Genomic DNA, 20057 nt, shown 5'->3' on the forward strand with positions numbered 1-20057 from the left:
AATGAATCACTTCCATATTTACTTCAGTGAGAATGAGCAAAGAGACAATGCCTTTCATAAAAATGCATTTGCTCAATACATTCAAGCCACAAAATTAGAAAACTCTTTATATAATTCAGTTGGGAAAGAAAATGATGACACATCGTGTGGTTAAGAATGTCTCTTTATGTTTATGAGTTTACTTAGGCAGAGTTACATCCTATAACATGTTACATGCTCTTCACTCCATCTCTCACACTCATGTTGTCACGATATGGCTATGTAATACTGCCGATGTCGACACACTCATAATATTCCAGCTATATGATGATGGTCTGTAAATAATCAAGTCTGGACCACACAATTCAGTGATAAACAGCATTAGCATCAATCTACGCTATTGAGGTACAATGACGTATGTCGACCGAGTCAGTAAGGGTGATCAACTGATCCGGTTAGTTGCCTCTCTCGACAAGCATGGGTTGCTGAAGATCAATTCTAACCCGGACCTTCACTGGTCTCAGGTCCACACTGAATGTGAATCTCTTACTGAGTGAGTGAGTGAGTGAGTGAGTTTATATTTACGCCGCACTCAGCAATATTCCAGCTATATAATCGAGTCTGGACCAGACCAGTGAAAAACAACATGAGCATCAATCTGCGCAGTTGGGAACCAATGACATGTGTCAACCAAGTCAGCAAGTCTGACCACCTAATCCCATTAGCCACCTCTTACGACAAGCAAAGTCGCCTTTAATGGTAAGCATGGGTTGCTGAAGGCCAATTCTACCCCGGCACTTTCACAGGCGCCCTTATAATGATGTTGCCTTGGAGTCCTCTTCACTGATGCTAGATTTCAACGCATGCGAATCCCCAGACTCTAACATACCTGTTTTGTTCGGTCTTTAGACTCAGCAGAAAGGTTGTTGTATGTGTAGTGGGCCTGAGTGATTCCACAGAATAACACTGCAACAATACCTACAACAACAAAACAACATTCTGGAAAACAGTCTAGAGAAGTAAGCATTATTTCAGCAGGGGGACAACAGAAATGGGCTTCACATGTACCCATGTAGGAAATCAAACCTAGGTCTGCAACATGACAAGCGAACGCTTAGACCACTTGGCTACCCCACAAACCCCAGTCTGGGGAGGAGAGGTTTAGAGTCACTTAGTCTGGGTGGATATAAGGAGTCTGGGAGGATCTTACTTACTGGATATAAGGGAGTGAGAGAATCTTACTTAGTCTGTGTGGACATAAGGGAGTGAGGGAGGATCTTACTTAGTCTGGGTGGATATAAGGGAGTCAGGGAGGATCTTAGTCTGGGTGGATATAAGGGAGTGTGAGAGAATCTTATTTAGTCTGCGTGGATATAAGGGAGTCTGGGAGGATCTTACTTAGTCTGGGTGGATATAAGGGAGTGTAAGAGAATCTTACTTAGTCTGGGTGGACATATGGGAGTCTGGGATGATCTTACTTAGTCTGGGTGGACATAAGGGACTCAGGGAGGATCTTACTTAGTCTGGGCGGACACAAGGGACTCAGGGAGGATCTTACTTAGTCTTGGTCGATATATGGGAGTCTGGGAGGGTCAAGGGCAGATGTAAAGGGGAGAATGGGGAATGGATGTGGAGAAGGGAAAGTGTGTCCTACCCGTGAGCCCAGCCACTTCAGCTGTCTGGAAGGAGCTGTATGACATGAGGAAGAAGAGTGCCGTCTCCAGCAGCGGGAAGTCACGGATCTTTGTGAACTTTGTGATCTGCATTAGTCAAGGATCTATCCTGTGTCTTTGAGAGAATGCCATGATTGTGAATGGTAGTGTATGTGGATTTGTAAGCCATATACTTAAAGTGTTACACCTAAAATACTACCACCGGAGTGGGATGTTATTCCAACAATATTTCAATTTCAACACCGAAAGACAGCATGAGGGGATGCTAACCTTACATGATTACTATCTAGGGGCACCCACAGACAAGGGTAAGATAGTGACAAAGTAGAGATTATGGAAATATTAACAACAAATAATGAAAAAGTACCCTAAACCCGATAATGCTTAGGACAAGTTAAGTTAGAATAAATTATTGTGAATTCGAAATTGTAAATTGTTGTGGAATCAAGTCCAAAGGGAAATATCAATCTTGATTTTTTTAAAGTAAAATCTTTAATGTCACACATTCAATAATCAAACTTCAGGGCATTGTGCAGCTTCCTGCGTCAAATGTGTCTAGCAGCAAAACACTCACCATCCATTTTAACTCATGTGGTTGTCAAACACTTTGTTAGATGAAAGTCATCTACCATTTTCATTGCCTGTTTTATGCCATTTTCGCTTTTCAAATCTGATCTTGGTCCAGCATAGAGTGAGTGAGTGAGTGAGTATAGTTTTACGCTGCACTCAGCAATATTACAGTTATATATGGCAGTGGTCTGTAAATAATCTGAATCAGACAATCCAGTGACAAACAACATGAGCATCGATCTGCGGAATTGGGAACCGATGACATGTGCCAACCAAGTCAGCAAGCCTGACCACCCGATCCCGTTAATCGCCTCTTACGACAAGCATAGTCGCCTTTTATGGCAGCATGGGTTGCTGAAGGCCTATTCTACCCCTGGACCATCACAGGTAGGTCCAGCGTAGAGCTAAAGCATGTCCTAAAGTATAAGATCATAGTATCTGAAAGTTGCTAAATTCAGTTTACTTCCCCGTTTCACAAGCTTCAACAAGGATACAAGTGCTGTGGCACATCCCATGAGAGATCCAATGGCAAAAGCACCACCAAATATTCCCAAGAAATTGCCAAGAGCTTTAAAAAATGCCTCTGCATTAAACTTTTTCCCTCCTGAGAGTTGTCCGTATGTTTCCACAGATCTGAAACATCAAATCATTGAAGCATACATGTAGAATATTTTAATACTGGTTGGTTAGCTGGTTTGTTGAATAACACCGCACTCAGAAATATTCCAACTGTATCTAAACTATTGGTGGTAATCTGGGATTTATTGAATATCAAATTGAAACTTGAATAATTTCAATCAGCTGGGCAAATAACTTAAACCAGAATCAGACCTCTTCTTTCAAGCTTGTGCAATATTGGGCCAAAGGAATATTTCAGTACATATTTATTCGATGCAATATCCCCTATTTTCTTTTCTAGAAGTTAGCATTTGTGAAAAATGACTGAAACAACTGGGCACTTGTGTAACATAAATACTCAACATGCATTTCCCTAAAATACACAAAACATCATACACGAACAATTCACTTCAATTTATTATCATGACGCGCCAATACAAAGTGTATGTTGAGTCAGAGAAATGTCCAATGCAACTTGTATGTTGAGTCAGAGAAATGTCCAATGCAACGTGTATGTTGAGTCAGAGAGACGTCCTTACCCAGATAAAACTATAGCCACTGCATCGTTGAAGACACTTTCTCCAAACACAATTGCGTACAAATCCACATCGACATGGAGGTCATGAAAAAGTGCCAGTACCGTCACTGAAATAGTACACAAACTAGTAAAACACTGTGTAAACATATCTGATGTGAACACGCAAGTTTGTTACATGTGAACAATTATTAAAACGTGACCTCTCAAAATATAGCTGAAACATTAACGCCTTGAATTATTTTTCATTAAAAGCGCAAATCAGGAGAGTGGATGTTATTTTGCAAAAACTATCAGGTGCTACATTGTAGGCTACCCTCAACCCAGGTCACACACCCTATCTCAAGGCTACCCTCAACCCAGGTCACACACCCTATCTCAAGGCTACCCTCAACCCAGGTCACACACCCTCCTACAATGTTACCCTCAACCTGGGTCACACACTCTCTCTCAAGGCTACCCTCAACCCAGGTCACACACCCTATCTCAAGGCTACCCTCAACCCAGGTCACACACCCTCCTACAATGTTACCCTCAACCCAGGTCACACACCCTATCTCAAGGCTACCCTCAACCCAGGTCACACACCCTATCTCAAGGCTACCCTTAACCTGGGTCACACACTCTCTCTCAAGGCTACCCTCAACCCGGGTCACACACCCTCCTACAATGTTACCCTCAACCTGGGTCACACACCCTCTGTCTATGTTACCCTCAACCCATGTCACACATCCTCTGTCAAGGTTAGCCTCAGCCGCAGTTCATACACCCTCTGTCAAGGCTACCCACAACACAGGTCACAAACTCTCTGTCGTGGTTACCCTCAACCTGGTTCACATTCCATCTGTCAAAACTACCCACAACGTGGGTCACAGACCCTACTGCAAGTCTACCCCTCAACCCGGGTCACACCCCATCTGTCAAGGCTACCCTCAAGCTGTGGTAACACATCCTCTGTCAAGGCTACCCCTCAACCTGGGTCTCACATCCTCTGTCAAGGCTCCCCTCAACCTGGGTCAAACACCCTGTCAAGGCTACCCCTCAAAACCAGGTCACACACCCTCTGTCAAGGCTACCCTTCAGCCTGGGTCCAGGGTCAAGGACTCCACTGTTTAGACTTCATCTCAACACTGTTGGACATACCTGGGTCTGTGGCAGAGATGATGGCTCCAAAGAAGAAACAGTCATTGAGAGTGAACTCTGTATAGGACATTATACGTGTCAGTCCAAACATCGTCCCCCTGTAAACACAAACAGTCAGTTTACAACGTACACCAACACAGACTGAGAGCACCCACTTACAGTGATCCTCAAACCACTTAAGTATAGGAGAAAACATGCCTCCGAAGTTTTGGTAGACAATGTAAAACCAGAGGGGGAGGGAGGATTTCCCAACCCTGATGGTTCTACATTGTCTACCAAAACCGAGGAGAAGTGTTTTCTCCAACATATATACCGTCAATTATGGGTAATTACAATGTAGATGATCACTTAATGAAGCTACATAACAATAACTGAAGCACGTATAAAATCAATTTAAGGACAGTGACTCTAAGTAGACAATTTAATTCCTACACCTTCGTCGGCCCAATGGCCGTGCAGTAGAGCGTCTGCCTACGGATGAGAAAATTGCGATTCTAATCCAGCTTCGGAAAACCTTTGTACTTTGAGTTTAATCTTGAATGATATTTTTCAATTGATTTCAAACACTCATGTATCACTTGAATGTTGATGTTCATATAAAGTAAGGAAAAGTAAACCCTGGGCAGCAGTGTTACTAATGAAAAGTAAAACCTGAGAAGCAGGCTTACTAATGAAAAGTAAAACCTGTCCCTCCAAAACAAAAGCCACAAATGCGTTTATTCTGGGAAAACAAGAGCTGACCTAATATATAGTGGGATGCACACTTTATGTTTACAGACCCTAGATAACATTTAGGGGTGTGAGTGCAGTTACACCTCATATTGCAAGAGATGTGTACTGAGAATTTGAGGGAGTACTGACATGTTTTGTGTGAGCGAGCCAGTCATGTGGTTTGTTATTCAATATATTAAACAACTTTTCAGTTATGAAACTGTATATGTGTTAGACATACAAAGGTGTTTATGTGCATGCATGATACGCTTGAAATCTTATATTATCTCCTATCTCATTATGTACACTACACCTGTACACCCCATTATCTGTGACCCTGTTAAACCAGAGACAAATCTGCACAGCACTTGACATACAAACAAGTGAAGGACATAATGAACAGTGATTTGTACTGTTGGGTCACACTGACCCATGGTCATCCATTACGTTTGACCAATCATTACTTTGATAATATTATGCTTTTGAGGTCAGAAATGTTATAATTGGGATTTATACTTTCTCAGTATAATACAGATTCTACTTCCTTTGTTGGGTAGACTCCCTTCTGGGACTCACACCTACACTCTCATAGTCAGGCAGCTATTCTCCAGCAAACAAAATCGGCCATCTAACCCACTCAGCCATCATGGCTTCCACCAAAATGGAAGTCTGACAAGGGTCTAGACTATGAACTTTGTGTACCCCTCCGTAAGTGTAAGTCAGGTACATAGGTGCACCTCATGATTGGTATATCACTTACCCTACAGCCAGACAGGATATAGTGGTGCCAATAAAGGCAAACATTATAATGGCCCCAAGATTCTTGAAGAAATGTCGCTGAAAGACAAAACAATAAAAATGCATTCGCCAACTATCATAGATGGCAACTTTCATTTCACTTTAATTAATTCTTTTGTGTAAATATTATTCCAAAAATGGTTGAAATGATATTCAGTCAAGTACTTTTCCAGCTCACCTAAATTGATGGAATTCAAATACAGTTTGGGTGGTGGAGTTGCCTCACTGTTAAGTCTATTTTTGGTTCCCCTGCTGTGGTATGGCTGAAATATTGCCAACAGCCACATAAAACTTAACTCGCTCACTCTGTAGCTGAAACAATTGGCACCCACTTGAATTAATTTTGTGAAGAACTCAAGTTGACTTCTGGCTGCTCTTGAGTTAGGATAGGACTAGCAACAATTTCAATACTGATAACCTTCCCACAGAGACAGATGGGCAATACTCACTCTCTTCATACTGTACCCAGCTTCAAATATAATCAGAGGCAACATCACATTGAAGAACAGCTCAGGTTCAAATGTCACCTGTAGAAAGAACGAATGTTAAATTGACATAACTTCATCTATTCAGAAAAAGAACTTTGTTCATCTACATACACTTAACTTGATTCAGTCTAGACACAATCAAGTTATCACTTCCTTATAATCTTTCACAGATATCAAAAGACTTAAGGTGATAAGGGTTCTTACTACCAATGAAGGTAGAATGACCAAGTAGGAAAACTCTTCAATATTTACATATGCACCAAAATTTGGTGAGTATTACTGGACCCTATTTTGCTTACATCAACGTAACAGACAGTCCACACTCACTGCTCTCTATAGGGTCTTACTGGGCCCTATTCTGACATGTACACCTCAAGCTCATATCAACACAACCCTAACCGACCACTCACAGCTCTCTACAGGGTCTTACTGGGACCTACTCTGCCATGTACACCACAGGGCCTCGTGTAATTGCAAGGATTAATTTTTTAAAAAAAACCCCATAAAATCTTGACACAAATGGCGGACAATAGCAAGGACGCTAAGGCCACATAATGGGGGTGTGGTTAAAGCAAGTCCTCTCATTGGTCGACGTTTGCTATCGTCCGCCATATGGGTCAAGATTGTTTAGTTGAGGGTCAAAATCGACTTTAAATCGACTTGAAGAAGTAACAATAAAGAACTGGTAGGTGTCATGAGTGGTGATCGATATGCCAATCACCCATGACTATGTTTAGACGATATTTTAATTGACTGCATGCAATGGCAGTGTAGCGATCTTAAAAGCAGGTGGGTGGGGTACAAAAAAGTCTAGATCTTGCCCAGGGTCATACTGGGCAATATTCTGCCCCGAACACCTAAAGCTCACGTCAACACAACTCAGGCAGATAGCACACTCACGGCTTTCTCCAGCATGGGTTCAGGATTGGCAGACCCATCACTCGTCAGGTTATACTTGAAAGTCTTAATGTCGGTGGAGTTCTTGCTGTCTGAGAGGTTCATGTACAGTGAAGGTGGGGCGTTCCCAGAGTAGAACGTAGTGTTGGAGTTGTTTGACAGAAGAGCCCACACTTTGGAATCATCTGGGGTAACAGAGGGCGTGGGTGTGGCATAGATGAACTTGATGATCACGCCAACAATCAGTCCTGTAACCATGGTAACCATACACATTATTCCTAAACACTTGAATCGGGTTAAGTCAGTCTGTCATACATGTTATTACCTGATCCATAAAATATGTTATTATGTAGTCTATAGCACATAAAACATTGTATATGTTATTACCCTGTTCAAAGCATGTTATTACATGGTCTATTGTTAAGAAATACAGTTCGCTCTACCACCTTGTACGGTATAATGAAGCAGACTTGCACCCTGAACTACTGAATACATGTGTCTGAGTGCTGTAGTGTTATAATAGTTCAGGGTGAAATTGTGCTTTATTACACTATACATGATGGTAGAGCAAACTGTATTTCTTTTCTAAGATAAAAAATTTAACACTTTCTTATGATAATTACTATTAATCTAAGGTAGAAAACAAACTGTCGGTGACCTAAGTTATGAATCCTCACACAGAGCTAACTGGCACACTGTTCTATTGATGTGTCTGTCCCCCTACATTAAGATGAACGTTACCAAACAACAAATGTTAAACAGTTTGATGACGGTTTACATTTGGGTTAAATATCGTCTCTAAATTATTATAACTGCATCTGTGATTAAAATAAACCATTCAGGGCAATATGAATGTCACATTTCTACTACCAACGTAGATTTAGATCAGCACATCCAGACAGTCAAGCGACATTCCACGACTGCACTGTAGGAATGTAAACATTGCGAGCATTACTGTGTCACGATTACATTTTGAGTCGAACTGAGACATTTTATCCGTTGGAAAACAAAAACGTAATGTTTCCACCAGTGATAAATGGGAAACAACGAATAATTCACTGCTGCAGGCTGTACGAGGCAATGGCAACTGACATGCATCATGACGTCAGTTACGCTATGATGTAATGCAATGTAATTGTATTTGATTACGAGGAGGCAGACTAGAATCGTGCAGTGACACAAAGGCGTTTTGATGTAATGCAAAAAGTGCATATTATCTGGTCCATAGCATGTTAATATATAATCTATAGCATATGTTAATAACTGACCCATAGTATGTTATTACATGGACTGTAGTATGTTATTACATGGTCTAAGGTATATGTTATTAGCTGGTCTACAGTAAATGTAATAGCATAGTTTATAGCACATGTTATTATGCAATACACATGCATAAGGGATGATCAGGTGTCAGGTGAGTGATATAATATGTTTCATATCAACCGGGAATTACTCTAGGTAATAGATACATACGCAACATCAGATACATTCTTACTAACAAAATATCACATTGCCCTGTTGCGTATAAATTTCTGCTCCATCCTAGTAAGAAATTGTCCATAGCTACTTTTGTGACACAAAATGTCTACTTCCTTCACTGTTTGGTATACCTCTGGACGAGAAAGAGTCATAAGTGTGTTGGGGGATGCTCATGATATCAATCACTGGTTTATCTGACCCACAGTTGCAGGGTTTTACCTTGACCAATAACATTAGGATTCTACAGGACCCCCAATTACTAATCCAAAGAGTCTTTACATGAAACACAAGGGTACTGTAAGGTAATGGTTGGTTGGTTGGTTGGTTGTTGCTGCAGCCATATAGTGACAGTCTGCTAACAATCAACTCTGGACCAGAGGGTCCAGTGATCAACAGCATGAGCATTAATCTACGCAAATGGGATACAATGATGTGTGCCAACCATGCCAGCAAGCCTGACCACCCAATCCCATTAGCCACCTCTTATGACAAGCATGGGTTGCTGAATACCAAATCTAAATCTACTCCAGATCTTCATGGGTTCACAAGGTAATATGAGGATGCAACAGACTGTACTTAACGTTCCATGACAACTTTAATTACATAAACTTATATTTCTAATCACAAAATTTTCACTGTGCATCCTAGAGTACACAGTATATTGTATTTTTCAGCATCTATACCATGATATTTCAGCATCCACTCTATACACTTATGCATATCGGATTATATTTCTGGGTAACGTAAAACAAAGATGAATTGATCACCTCAATCAAATTACTGGAATGTGAGGTGTCATAAAACAACAAACCAATTCATCTCTGAGATAGTCTGCTGACCAAACAAAATATTGTGACATGTGTCCAGTAAACTAAAAGCTGGTAATTTTGAAATTAAATATATGCTCTGAAGCAGTATTGAATAGCGCAGCAACAGTAGCTCTAATACACCCTTCATACTGTATTGAATTACATTCCTGAATGTCGACAGTAGCTTCAAGTTTCATCTGCATCACAAACTGAATTTGACCCTTCCTAACAGAATTGATTTTAGTGAGCGGAGAATGAGGAACTTCTTTATTCTGTATAGACGATGTTTCAACATATGTTCTACTGTCATCGTCAAGCCTGCAACACATGATAATTAATTTTGGATGGATGTACCTGAGATATTTGGACAATAGATGAGGGATTTTCACCTCATCCCTTACCTATTGTCCAAAGATCTTTTGTTTACACGCTGTATATCATCTAAATTATTATCATTTTTCATCTAGCAGCCAATTACTACAGTGCCAAATAAAGATGTTTAGTGAGCACTGACTTAGACAAAGTGTTTGTTTAACAGATACCATGTTCACAGGGCTTGAAATTCTGAACTAACACACTGTGATTAAAGTCAGTTCAGATGCCACTTTGCCATGGATAACACTCTATAACAGAATGTCAGATTAAATAGTGCATGAATCAAGTTTAACCTGCTGCATTCATAGAATTGTTTGACAACATACTGTTAGGTGATTACGAGGGCTGGTCGAAAAGTTCTACATAACTTCTAGACTGGTGACACCAACTAATCTTAGGAGTTTTGTTGGACAGTGTTCTTCATCAGCATTTCCAGCTATTTTACTCAGATTGATCAACTAGTTCGAAAGCAGCAGGTCCTTGAAGCATACTGGGGTATACATACGAGTACAGCAGATTTGAGCTCATCATTACAGGCATAGCGTTATCCATGGAGATGTTCCTTCAGTTATGGAAATAGGTGAAAGTCGCCTGGGGCCAGGTCAAGTGAGTATTGAGGATGAGGACGTTCTTCGAAGCCACAATGATGTACTGCAGACTTTGACAATCGAGTGGTGTGAGACGAAGCATTGTCATGTAAAATCAGAACTCCAGCCCTCAACATCTCTCACGTTGTACTCGTATGTATACCCCAGTGTGCTTCGAGGCCTGCTGCTTACGATCTAGTAGATCTATTTGAGTAAATTAACTGGAAATGCTGATGAAGAACTCTATAAAAACAACATGCCTAAGATTAGTTGGTGTCAACAGTCTAGAAATTATGCAGGCTTAGAACTTTTTGACCAGCCCTCGTAGCACATAGATCCTTTTGCATAAACCAAGGACATCTGAGATCTCACAGTATACATAAATGCATCCCATAAATGTGGTCAATACAAGGATTTTTGACAATGCTATATTTGTTAACATCAACATCTTGTTTACACTATCAGTGAAGAACATCAAAAGCAAAGTTCCAACCATTTAACAGTGGTCTGTAAATAATCAAGTTTGGACCAGACAATCATTTAACTAACAGCATTCATATCAATATAAGCAACAGGGATACAAAGACATAACAAGAAGCACCCACATAGCTCATACACTGATGAGGTTGACATAAAACAAATACAACTAACAGAACACTATGACTGACATATCTAACCTCTGTCTGAGCCCCCTTGTTTTCCACCTCCACACCCCACACCACCCCTTTGGATCTGCCAATGAGGATACTGAAATCATGTGCTTGTTGCTCAATGCTGCACTCATCAATATTCCATCCAGGCACTGATGGCCAGTATATGATCAAACTTTCAGTTCTAGCAAGAAACTTCATACCTGGCATATCAATTTATTGGTTCAGTTACCATGGCAACATAACTGTAATGAAATGTAGCTAAACTGGTGTTTATGCCACAATTTCTGAAGTGCTCTCCTTCCATGTTAGATGATAAACATACAGAAATAACCAGGACAAACATGTTGTCGCAAACGAAGAAATCACCAGAACTGAAAAATGAAACAAACTTCTTAAATAAAGACAATGCAGTCAGTCAAATGTCTTCATGTTGGTCACAACATTATCATTTGTATGAGTTTAACTGGATCCCTTTCACATGGTGCCATGGCACAAAATAAAATAGATCATACATTTTTACCTGTTCTGCTCATACTGGCAAACAAGGATAAGTTGAGCACCAACCTGACATTTCACCCACATTAGGATGCATGAGTGATGCCCACTGGCGCATGCATTTGTGGGTGAAGGGGCCCCAAGTTGTCTGTGATCCGTGATCAAGTGTAGCTGCTACACCTACCACGTGAGAGTCTTAAGAGCAGGGCATGCGCAGCTTCATGTGGAATCAATTTCATCATCATGCATTGCACATGCACTAACCTACATCTGCTCTCCCTTTCACAAACAGAACGGGATTGCTCATTGCTCTGCACCGATTACTTCTTGTTAACACATTCTCTACTCTGGTCCAACTAATCCTTGTTTGCCAATAAGTGGTTGAATACAGCAACTATGGCACATAGGTATTCACAGCCTTGGCACAGCATATAGGTCACAGAGACATTCATAAACTTGTTAAACCATAGATAGGAATCAAACATTAATTCTGATATTTTTTCGGCAGTAGAATTCAATCAATGAGAAGCAAACATTTAAATTGGAAAAGAATTAAATTTACGAGAATATCTTCACTGTCATCAACCCTATGACAATATTTTATTAACCACAGGGGAAAATTCTTTTCACATCTGAGAGTCCACAACTGAACAAGATAAGATACATGACACATACAGCAACATAAGACAAATGACACATGCATGTACATAGTACATACAGTTCACAGAGGTAAAACAAAATCTGACAATCATCTAAAAGCCTAATACTAGATGGTACAAAATGTTTTTAAATCTATTGGTTTCAAAACACGGCACTAAGTATTGCCAGCCAAATTGTAAGAGGAAATAAAACATGGAGATCGTCAGATAAAATCCTTCTTGAGGGGGCTTAGTGGATGGTTTGTAAAAGTAGAAGGTAAATCATCAACATGAACACCTAAGATTTTCCTGGCAATGATGAACGGTACAGAATCTATTTTGCTCCTTACAATTCATCAGCAAATAAAACTCTGCAATGACTTGATTCCCTGTTTCATGAATTAATCATTTCATCACTTTCAACTTGTTCTGTATGTTACTGTCTGTCTACTGTTTAACAATAACATTCAAGATAAGCCTGCCACTGTATTACATAGAATCTGCTGTACACTACAAATGGACACAGCAAAACTAATAATAGTGTTTCATGTTTGACAAGGAAATATTACGCAAAGTTCACGCAAAATAAAGAATCATACAGAATTTGAACACTGGGGTGGGTATATATGTCTGCAAACATATCACGTTTTTTATTTTGATAAATGCGAGAGGACGAGGTTGCTGTTTCTAAGGCCACACCCTCGGTTTTGTGGTTTTGTCAAAACAGCTGATATTGATGCGAAACAGAATACAACCACAGTCAGATAACAAATACGATCAGAAAGGACATTGAAATATTATATTCAACGACATGAACATCAACGTTTACTTCGTGCATTACAAACCCACCATATATCATTGAAAGTCCCGTCTCATGGACAAATCGAAATCGCCGATGCTTGAAAAGCCAGACTGTCAAAATTGTCAACATTAGAAGTCCTAGCAACATCAAAATTGTAAGACTATCTGTAGTGTGTTGCAGTGCAACAGTCTTTTCTTTCTGAATATCTGATGCTGCAGGCGATATAGTTGCCGGCTGATCCGCCATCGCTGCAGACATGCAACAACACACAGTCACAATCACAGCGATCACTCCACAATCCGCCATGCTGAATTCACTCCCACTTTGCTACTTCCGGTTAAAACGCAATGACCTACAGTTATATTTTTTGACATAAGAACACGAGATGGTGACTCGAGGGCTATATTCACACCACTTGTTCAGTATGTTTATAGGAGCGTGAAACATATGTACGTTTGGGATGTTTGTTTTGAGGGCCGATGACAGTGACTGGGAGTGCATTTGCCATTTTCATTCCGATGACGTGGAATGATTCGGTGCCAAGCGTGTGTCGTTAGGCTCACACGCAATATAGCTGTCCAGAACTAGGACAAAGTGCAGATTGATTTGGGTTATTGACCAGAACAATTCACTTAGCGACATTTTAGATTCTGGAACGTTCGGAGCTTAGTCGTGACAAGAAAAGATAATGAAGCTATACATGCTACCCAAACTATGCTCATGGCTCGTTACTGGGGACATATCACTACTGCTACTGTTATTTGCAATAAACGGCGTTTATACTGAACACCCTTATATAACGAACTGACTGACAAAACGAACTGTGTTTGGTCCCGACTACTAGCTAAATACACTGGTGGAAACGAATTTCAGTTATCACTAACTCAAAACTGAAAAGGCTTCGCATTTTGTCCCATTGTGGTGAAACCAATCTCACACATTGATTTCAATATTTTCTATAGTCTGAGAAATCAAATACGCTTGTCCAAATTAAAGTCTGGGAAATCATTGATTATTGATATTTCCATGACAATTAATACATTTTATCGCATACCAAATAGTGAAATTCCGATTTAAAATACCCTGAAGTAATATCTAGTCTTGAATCAATAATACTGTTCCAATCTAAAATTTTCTCCATAAATAGAATTGCGTTACCGTAACAGCATGATGGGACGGGCACTTGCTAGAGTATATGCATTGTGACGTCATAATGTGGAGGTCTGATATTATCAATTCATTATATTCATCTTCGCGTGATGTCACATTACACTATTCACATCAAACCGCCCACCAACTGTCTTAATCCAGCACATAGAGTCATCGATTTGTATGTCAGACTATGTCTGGCGTGTAAATTGTAACGTTTGCCATTTAGGTTCATTCAGAGTTAGTTGGTTTGGCTGATGTTCCGATTTCTGAATTTAGGACAGTGAACAATTGGGACCTAAACAGTAATGTGAGTGAGTGAGTTTAGTTATACTCCGCACTCGACAATATTAAGTTATATGCCCAATGTCTGTCAGTAATGGAGTCTGGACCAAACAATCCAGTGATCAATAGCATGAGCATGTGTCAGCCAAGCCAGACCATCCGATCCCGGGTCACCTCTTACGGCACATGCTTGAGGATAACACAGGAACAGTTAAGCTGAAGTACATTGAAAAGTAATTTAGTTTATCGAGGCATGACAGTTTTGACGGTGAGTGTTAAACTCGTGTCATATGCGATATAGCGGAAGGGTAGACTCGTGGCTAAAGTACATGCTCGTCAAACCGAAAACGCGGATTCAGTTCTCAACCGGGATTCAATCCCCAACATGGATACAGTTTGATATCGATGGAATATTGGTAAACTCTACGTAGAACATAGCTCGTTCACTCTCATGTCAAATCAACTCGTTTCAGTGTGGCTCCAAACTTCACATGTTTGACGGGGCGCAATTTAGTATTTTCTTGCAGAGGAGTCTTGGTAGATTTCTTGCAGAGAATGCAAACCTTACTAAAGGTGCCATTTCTGTCAAGACCCGTGAATATCCGGTTGAGAATTGGTTTTCAGCAACGTATGCTTCTCGCAAAAGACGACAATCTGGATCGAGTGATCAGTTGGTTGACACTTGCCCTATCCCAGTTGCCTATATCAGTGTTCATGCTGTACATCGACGGATTGTCTGCACCCCCGCCATGTTGGAATATTGTCGACTGCCGTATTAAATAACTAACAGAATTTGTGTCAAGACCGTGCCTCGCGTCCTGAAGCAATATCCTTAGCTCAAATAACAAGACCGTGGTTAAATTATCATATCAAGGTTGCACTTTCAACGTTAAAAAAATCTTATATCAATACTTTGATACATAAAAATTAACCAGTAAAAAAATTTCGATGGATGTTTTGTTTTCAGTCAAAATGGGTGGTCGGGTAGCCAAATGGCGAAAGTGCTCGCTCGTCACGTTGAAGACACGGGATCGATTCCATGGATATGGATGGATACAATGTGTGAAACTCATTTCTGGTGTCACCCGCAGTGATATTTCTGCGCCAAAAGCGGTATAAAACCTAACTCACTATCAGATTACTAATAACAAACGAAATCAAATCAGCTGGACAGATGAGGAGAAAAGCGCTCGTAAAATCAGTTATTTTTAACCAGTCCAGCAATCATGTAAGTCCGTTTGGTTCAAAAGCGGACCGATGAATTGCAATTTAACTCGAAAACTAATAAACATAACATACTCAATGAAACGCTGATCATAATCTACACACCATGCCAATTCTGTGATGATTTCACAGAATGTTTGTCCTGATGATTAAAAAAGTTGTTTAACAAACTGTCATTAAATACGGACTCAGTTCACTGTTTATTACGAGGGAAGAGTGCAGAGAATGGCACAGCCAGGTGTTCGCGAAGTACGTGCACACAAGTGCCGAGAAAGTAATGCATTCATAAACTGTGCTGCGCCGTCTCCATGCACAACTGGCTGTCCCTTTCTCTGCACTCCTCCCTCGTAACAAATAGTGAACTGTGTCAATATTTTAATGATAGTTTGTTAAACAACTTTTTTTCTTAATTTTCAGGAAAAATATTCTGCAAAAACCTCACAGAGTTGGTATGGTGTTCTGATTATGATCAGCGTTTCATTGAGTTTGTTATGTTCATTAGTTTTCGAGTTTCAATAGTTTAGACTTCAATCCACCGGGACACGTGAAGGTCCAGGGTAGAATAGGCCTTCAGCAACCCATGCTTCCCATAAAAGGCGACTGTGCTTGTCGTAAGAGCTAGGCGACTAACGGGATTGGGTGGTCAGACTTGCTGACTTTCTTGACACATGTTGTTGATCACTGGATTGCCTGGTCCAGACTCGATAATTTACAAACCGCCATCATATAACTGGAATATTTCTGAGTGCGGTGTAAAACTAAACTCACTCACTCACTCAATTCAGCGGTCCGCTTTTGTGCCATACCGGTTACAGTTTTACTGTTGTAGGTTTTGTGTAGTGGCATATATCTTTCATTGCAATGTTTTGTGATTCTGCATGGTGCCCGTAATCCGGGAGCGTCTGTGTCTGATACTAAGTGTTATTCTTTGTATATACATACACACAGATTTCCAAATAATTTCTCCAGCAATTGGGTATTTCCTTCCATGTCTGTTTGTGTGAAGAGTAACCAGCATGTTGCGTACTCCCACTAGTTTATAGAATCGAGTACTTTTACACAGAGTTTCTTACCCTTAACGGGCAAGTCACACTATTAAACACATAAATACAAATGCTTCTCAATAGGCCTAAGTTTTTTTTGTAATTCTCATATTGCCAAACAGTTGGAAGCCATTTTCAAACACACAACATGGAAGTCACGTGACTGCTACAGTACACTCCGGACAGTGACTACGGCCATGATAGTATATGTATAATTATATAATCATCACTTAACATTTGCTAACGTTGTTATAGAGTTTGGGCGCCACAACAAATTATCATACGCAAGCCAGTTTAATTAACTGAGTAAAGTACTCAAGGTATTATAGAGATGTTGGGTTTTCGGTGATCCTTATGAGTTTCTCTGTACTCCCGTATTTGTAATTGAGTAAATGTGATTTTTGTTTTAGTAAAATACGCAAATACGCGCCTTATCTGGAGCTCAGATACACAGCATATTTTCTACATACAGTGGCCATATCATGTTATGGTTGTGATAATCCCGAATTGAGGTTAGAGGGACTGTGTATTCTTTTTTGATGGGATTATTGTATGTAATGATATGCACTGGAAAACTTCACTGTGACTGAAAGTCTGTGCAGATTTTAACCTGGATATAATCACACAACCTCATGCACTTTTGTGATTGAACATACCTGTTCTGAGAAAAAATACATAGCAAACCGTTCCTTCTGAATAGTGTATTGTGATACACCCGTAATACTGTACGGTAATAGTTACAGATGGAATACTTTATTCTGAAAGACGTCAGAGTTTGACGCCAAGCTAGCAATAATCCAGATTTATAAAGGCGGTCTGAAAATAATGGATTTCGAAGCAGACATGTTTAAAAAGGTTTTCTCGGAAGTTGACGGGTGATAAAACAAACACAATATATGTATAATAACTCTAATAAATTGACTTTTAACGATATTTTTCGTTGCAGGCCAGACGATGACCTTCTCTAAACCCTCTCAGCGTGCAGGATCATCTGACTCACGGAATCGCTGATAAAACAAGCCTAGCTTTGTAGGATGGGCCGTCTCGAACATCGAATCTCCGTGGGGACAAGACAATGGTACCCATGGAAAGAAACCATTCCCATTATACAGGTTCCATAGAAAGACAGAATGAACAGAATGTATTGAACAGGCTGAATACATATACAGAGTGCCCTACTCCTTTCGTAGGCGACTAACAGGATCGGGTGATCAAGCTCGCTGTCATCGCTTCCAAGTTACGCAGATCGATGCTTATGTTGTTGATCACTAAACTGTCTGGTCTAGACTCGAATACTTACACACCGCCGCTATTTATTGTTGAGTGCGGCGTAAAACTATACTCAATCACACGCTCGTATGGAACGAGGCGGTGGTGTAGCCTAGTTGTTTAAGCATTCGCTCGTCACGCTGAAGGTCTGTGTTCGAGTCCCCACACAGACACAATGTGTGAAGCCCATTTCTAGTGTTTGGCGGCTTGATATTGCAGGAATATTTATAAATAAAACGGCGTAAAAACCATTCCCACTCACGAGTAAAGAACAGCTTTGGTGAAAGAGATGGTTTATGGAGCACCTCAGTGAGAGGATCCTTAGTGGTCTCCCCTTTTTTCTCAGTGATAGTCATTGTGCAATCAGCTTACAAGTCATGATCGTGACTTCCGGCAAAAAAAACTGTCCACAAACTGCGGGTACCTGTAACATACCTAGCGAACGACTGGCCGTTCGAACGAGTTCACAATTTCCCACGTGCATTCACCAAAGGGTACTTCAGAGCCAAAGCAGAGAGCATACCATGTTTATTCAAGAGACCCGTGAAGATCCGTGTTAGAATTGGTCTCCAGCAACCCGTTCATATTAAGAGTTCGGGTGGGTGGGATTGGGTGGTCAGACTAGCTGACTAAGCTGACACGTCATCGCTGTGGATCACTGGATTGTCTGGTCCAAACTCTATTATTTACAGGCCGCCGTTCTGTAAAGCGCGGCGTTGGAATAACAACCAGTCAGTCGTTTATTCAAGAAAGCATTGTGCCATCCAGTTTAGACCAGTTTATAACCACCTTATCTGTAATTTCCCAAAACGTGTGGAAAGAATAAAGAAGCTTAAAATATATATTGGTCACATGTAGAATAGTTTGGGGAGTGTAGACAAACACCGAAAATTAGCAGGTTCTCTGGGTTCCCATCTTTTACATATTGAAAAACACTTAACAAAACACATCTTACACTAGTTTCAATTCAAAGACTAAAACACTACTGGGTCCCGTTTCACAAAACTCGTGTAATCTTAAGATCTTAAGTATTCTCGTAGCCATTGTACCTCCTATAGTGTAACACAGGAGCTACGGATGCTACAAGAAAAATACGAGCTCTTAGAATTACGAGAGCTTTGTGAAACGGGGCCCAGGTGTCCCAGGTCGTGACATTGCTTGAATATTGCCAAAGGCGACTTAAAACTAAACTCGCTTACACAAACACAAAATGTTGCTCTCAACAAAGAACACTGTCAGTTCATAAAAATTAAAAATAATCCAGATTGTGGAAAACAAACGCAAAACAACGTTATACGTGGCATTTATGTCTTTATTCGTTAAGTTCAGTGTACGCTAATTCGTCCGTACGTTTACATAATTATGAGGTATTAAGTGTATACTGTGCCTGGCCAAAAGTGAGTCATTAATGAAATTTCCATAGACTTAACATGTTAATTACTAAAAAAGCTGCTGCAAGAATGACTTTCATAAACTGAGTTGAAGTCATTCTAGTTTGACAATCTGAAAAAAAAATGGAAATCATCTTTAGTACGTTTACATAATTTTTATTCATCTTTCCGTTGATTAGTTATCGAATGACATCTGACCATATAACAGGGGCGGTTACACACTATTGAGAAAAGGGGATGTACACTTCATTTTCAATTCTTCAGTTTCAATGGTCTTGTTATAAAATTTCTGGACGGGGGTGGGGTGTGGGTCGGGGTGTCACCCCCTTCTGGATCCGCCTATGCTTAAGTAGAACCAGGGATAACATACAACATCCATATATAGTCTCCCTGGTAGAGCTTGATCTATCTCATTTACAGCCATCTTAAACCTGATTGGTATGTCT

The 20057-nt window shown here is 40.3% G+C and overlaps 1 protein-coding gene across 7 annotated transcripts in view; it reads right to left on the reverse strand.

The window, feature by feature from the left end:
• The window catches only part of LOC137281424 (sodium/hydrogen exchanger 9-like), a 49959-nt gene extending 36397 nt beyond the window's left edge, over positions 1–13562 (reverse strand). For all 7 annotated transcript variants that reach the window (XM_067812644.1, XM_067812640.1, XM_067812639.1 and 4 more), the window contains exons 1-9: positions 13298–13562; positions 7416–7660; positions 6477–6554; positions 5990–6066; positions 4519–4616; positions 3380–3485; positions 2717–2855; positions 1634–1739; positions 869–957 (exon numbers count right to left, since the gene is read on the reverse strand). In XM_067812644.1, coding sequence (XP_067668745.1) covers positions 869–957; positions 1634–1739; positions 2717–2855; positions 3380–3485; positions 4519–4616; positions 5990–6066; positions 6477–6554; positions 7416–7660; positions 13298–13556 — 1197 coding nt within the window. In that variant the 5' untranslated portion in view covers positions 13557–13562. The remainder of the gene's footprint in view (positions 1–868; positions 958–1633; positions 1740–2716; positions 2856–3379; positions 3486–4518; positions 4617–5989; positions 6067–6476; positions 6555–7415; positions 7661–13297) is intronic.
• Positions 13563–20057: the final 6495 nt, after the last annotated feature.

Source organism: Haliotis asinina, chromosome 4, assembly GCF_037392515.1.
Source record: "Haliotis asinina isolate JCU_RB_2024 chromosome 4, JCU_Hal_asi_v2, whole genome shotgun sequence".
NCBI classification, from domain to species: domain Eukaryota; kingdom Metazoa; phylum Mollusca; class Gastropoda; order Lepetellida; family Haliotidae; genus Haliotis; species Haliotis asinina.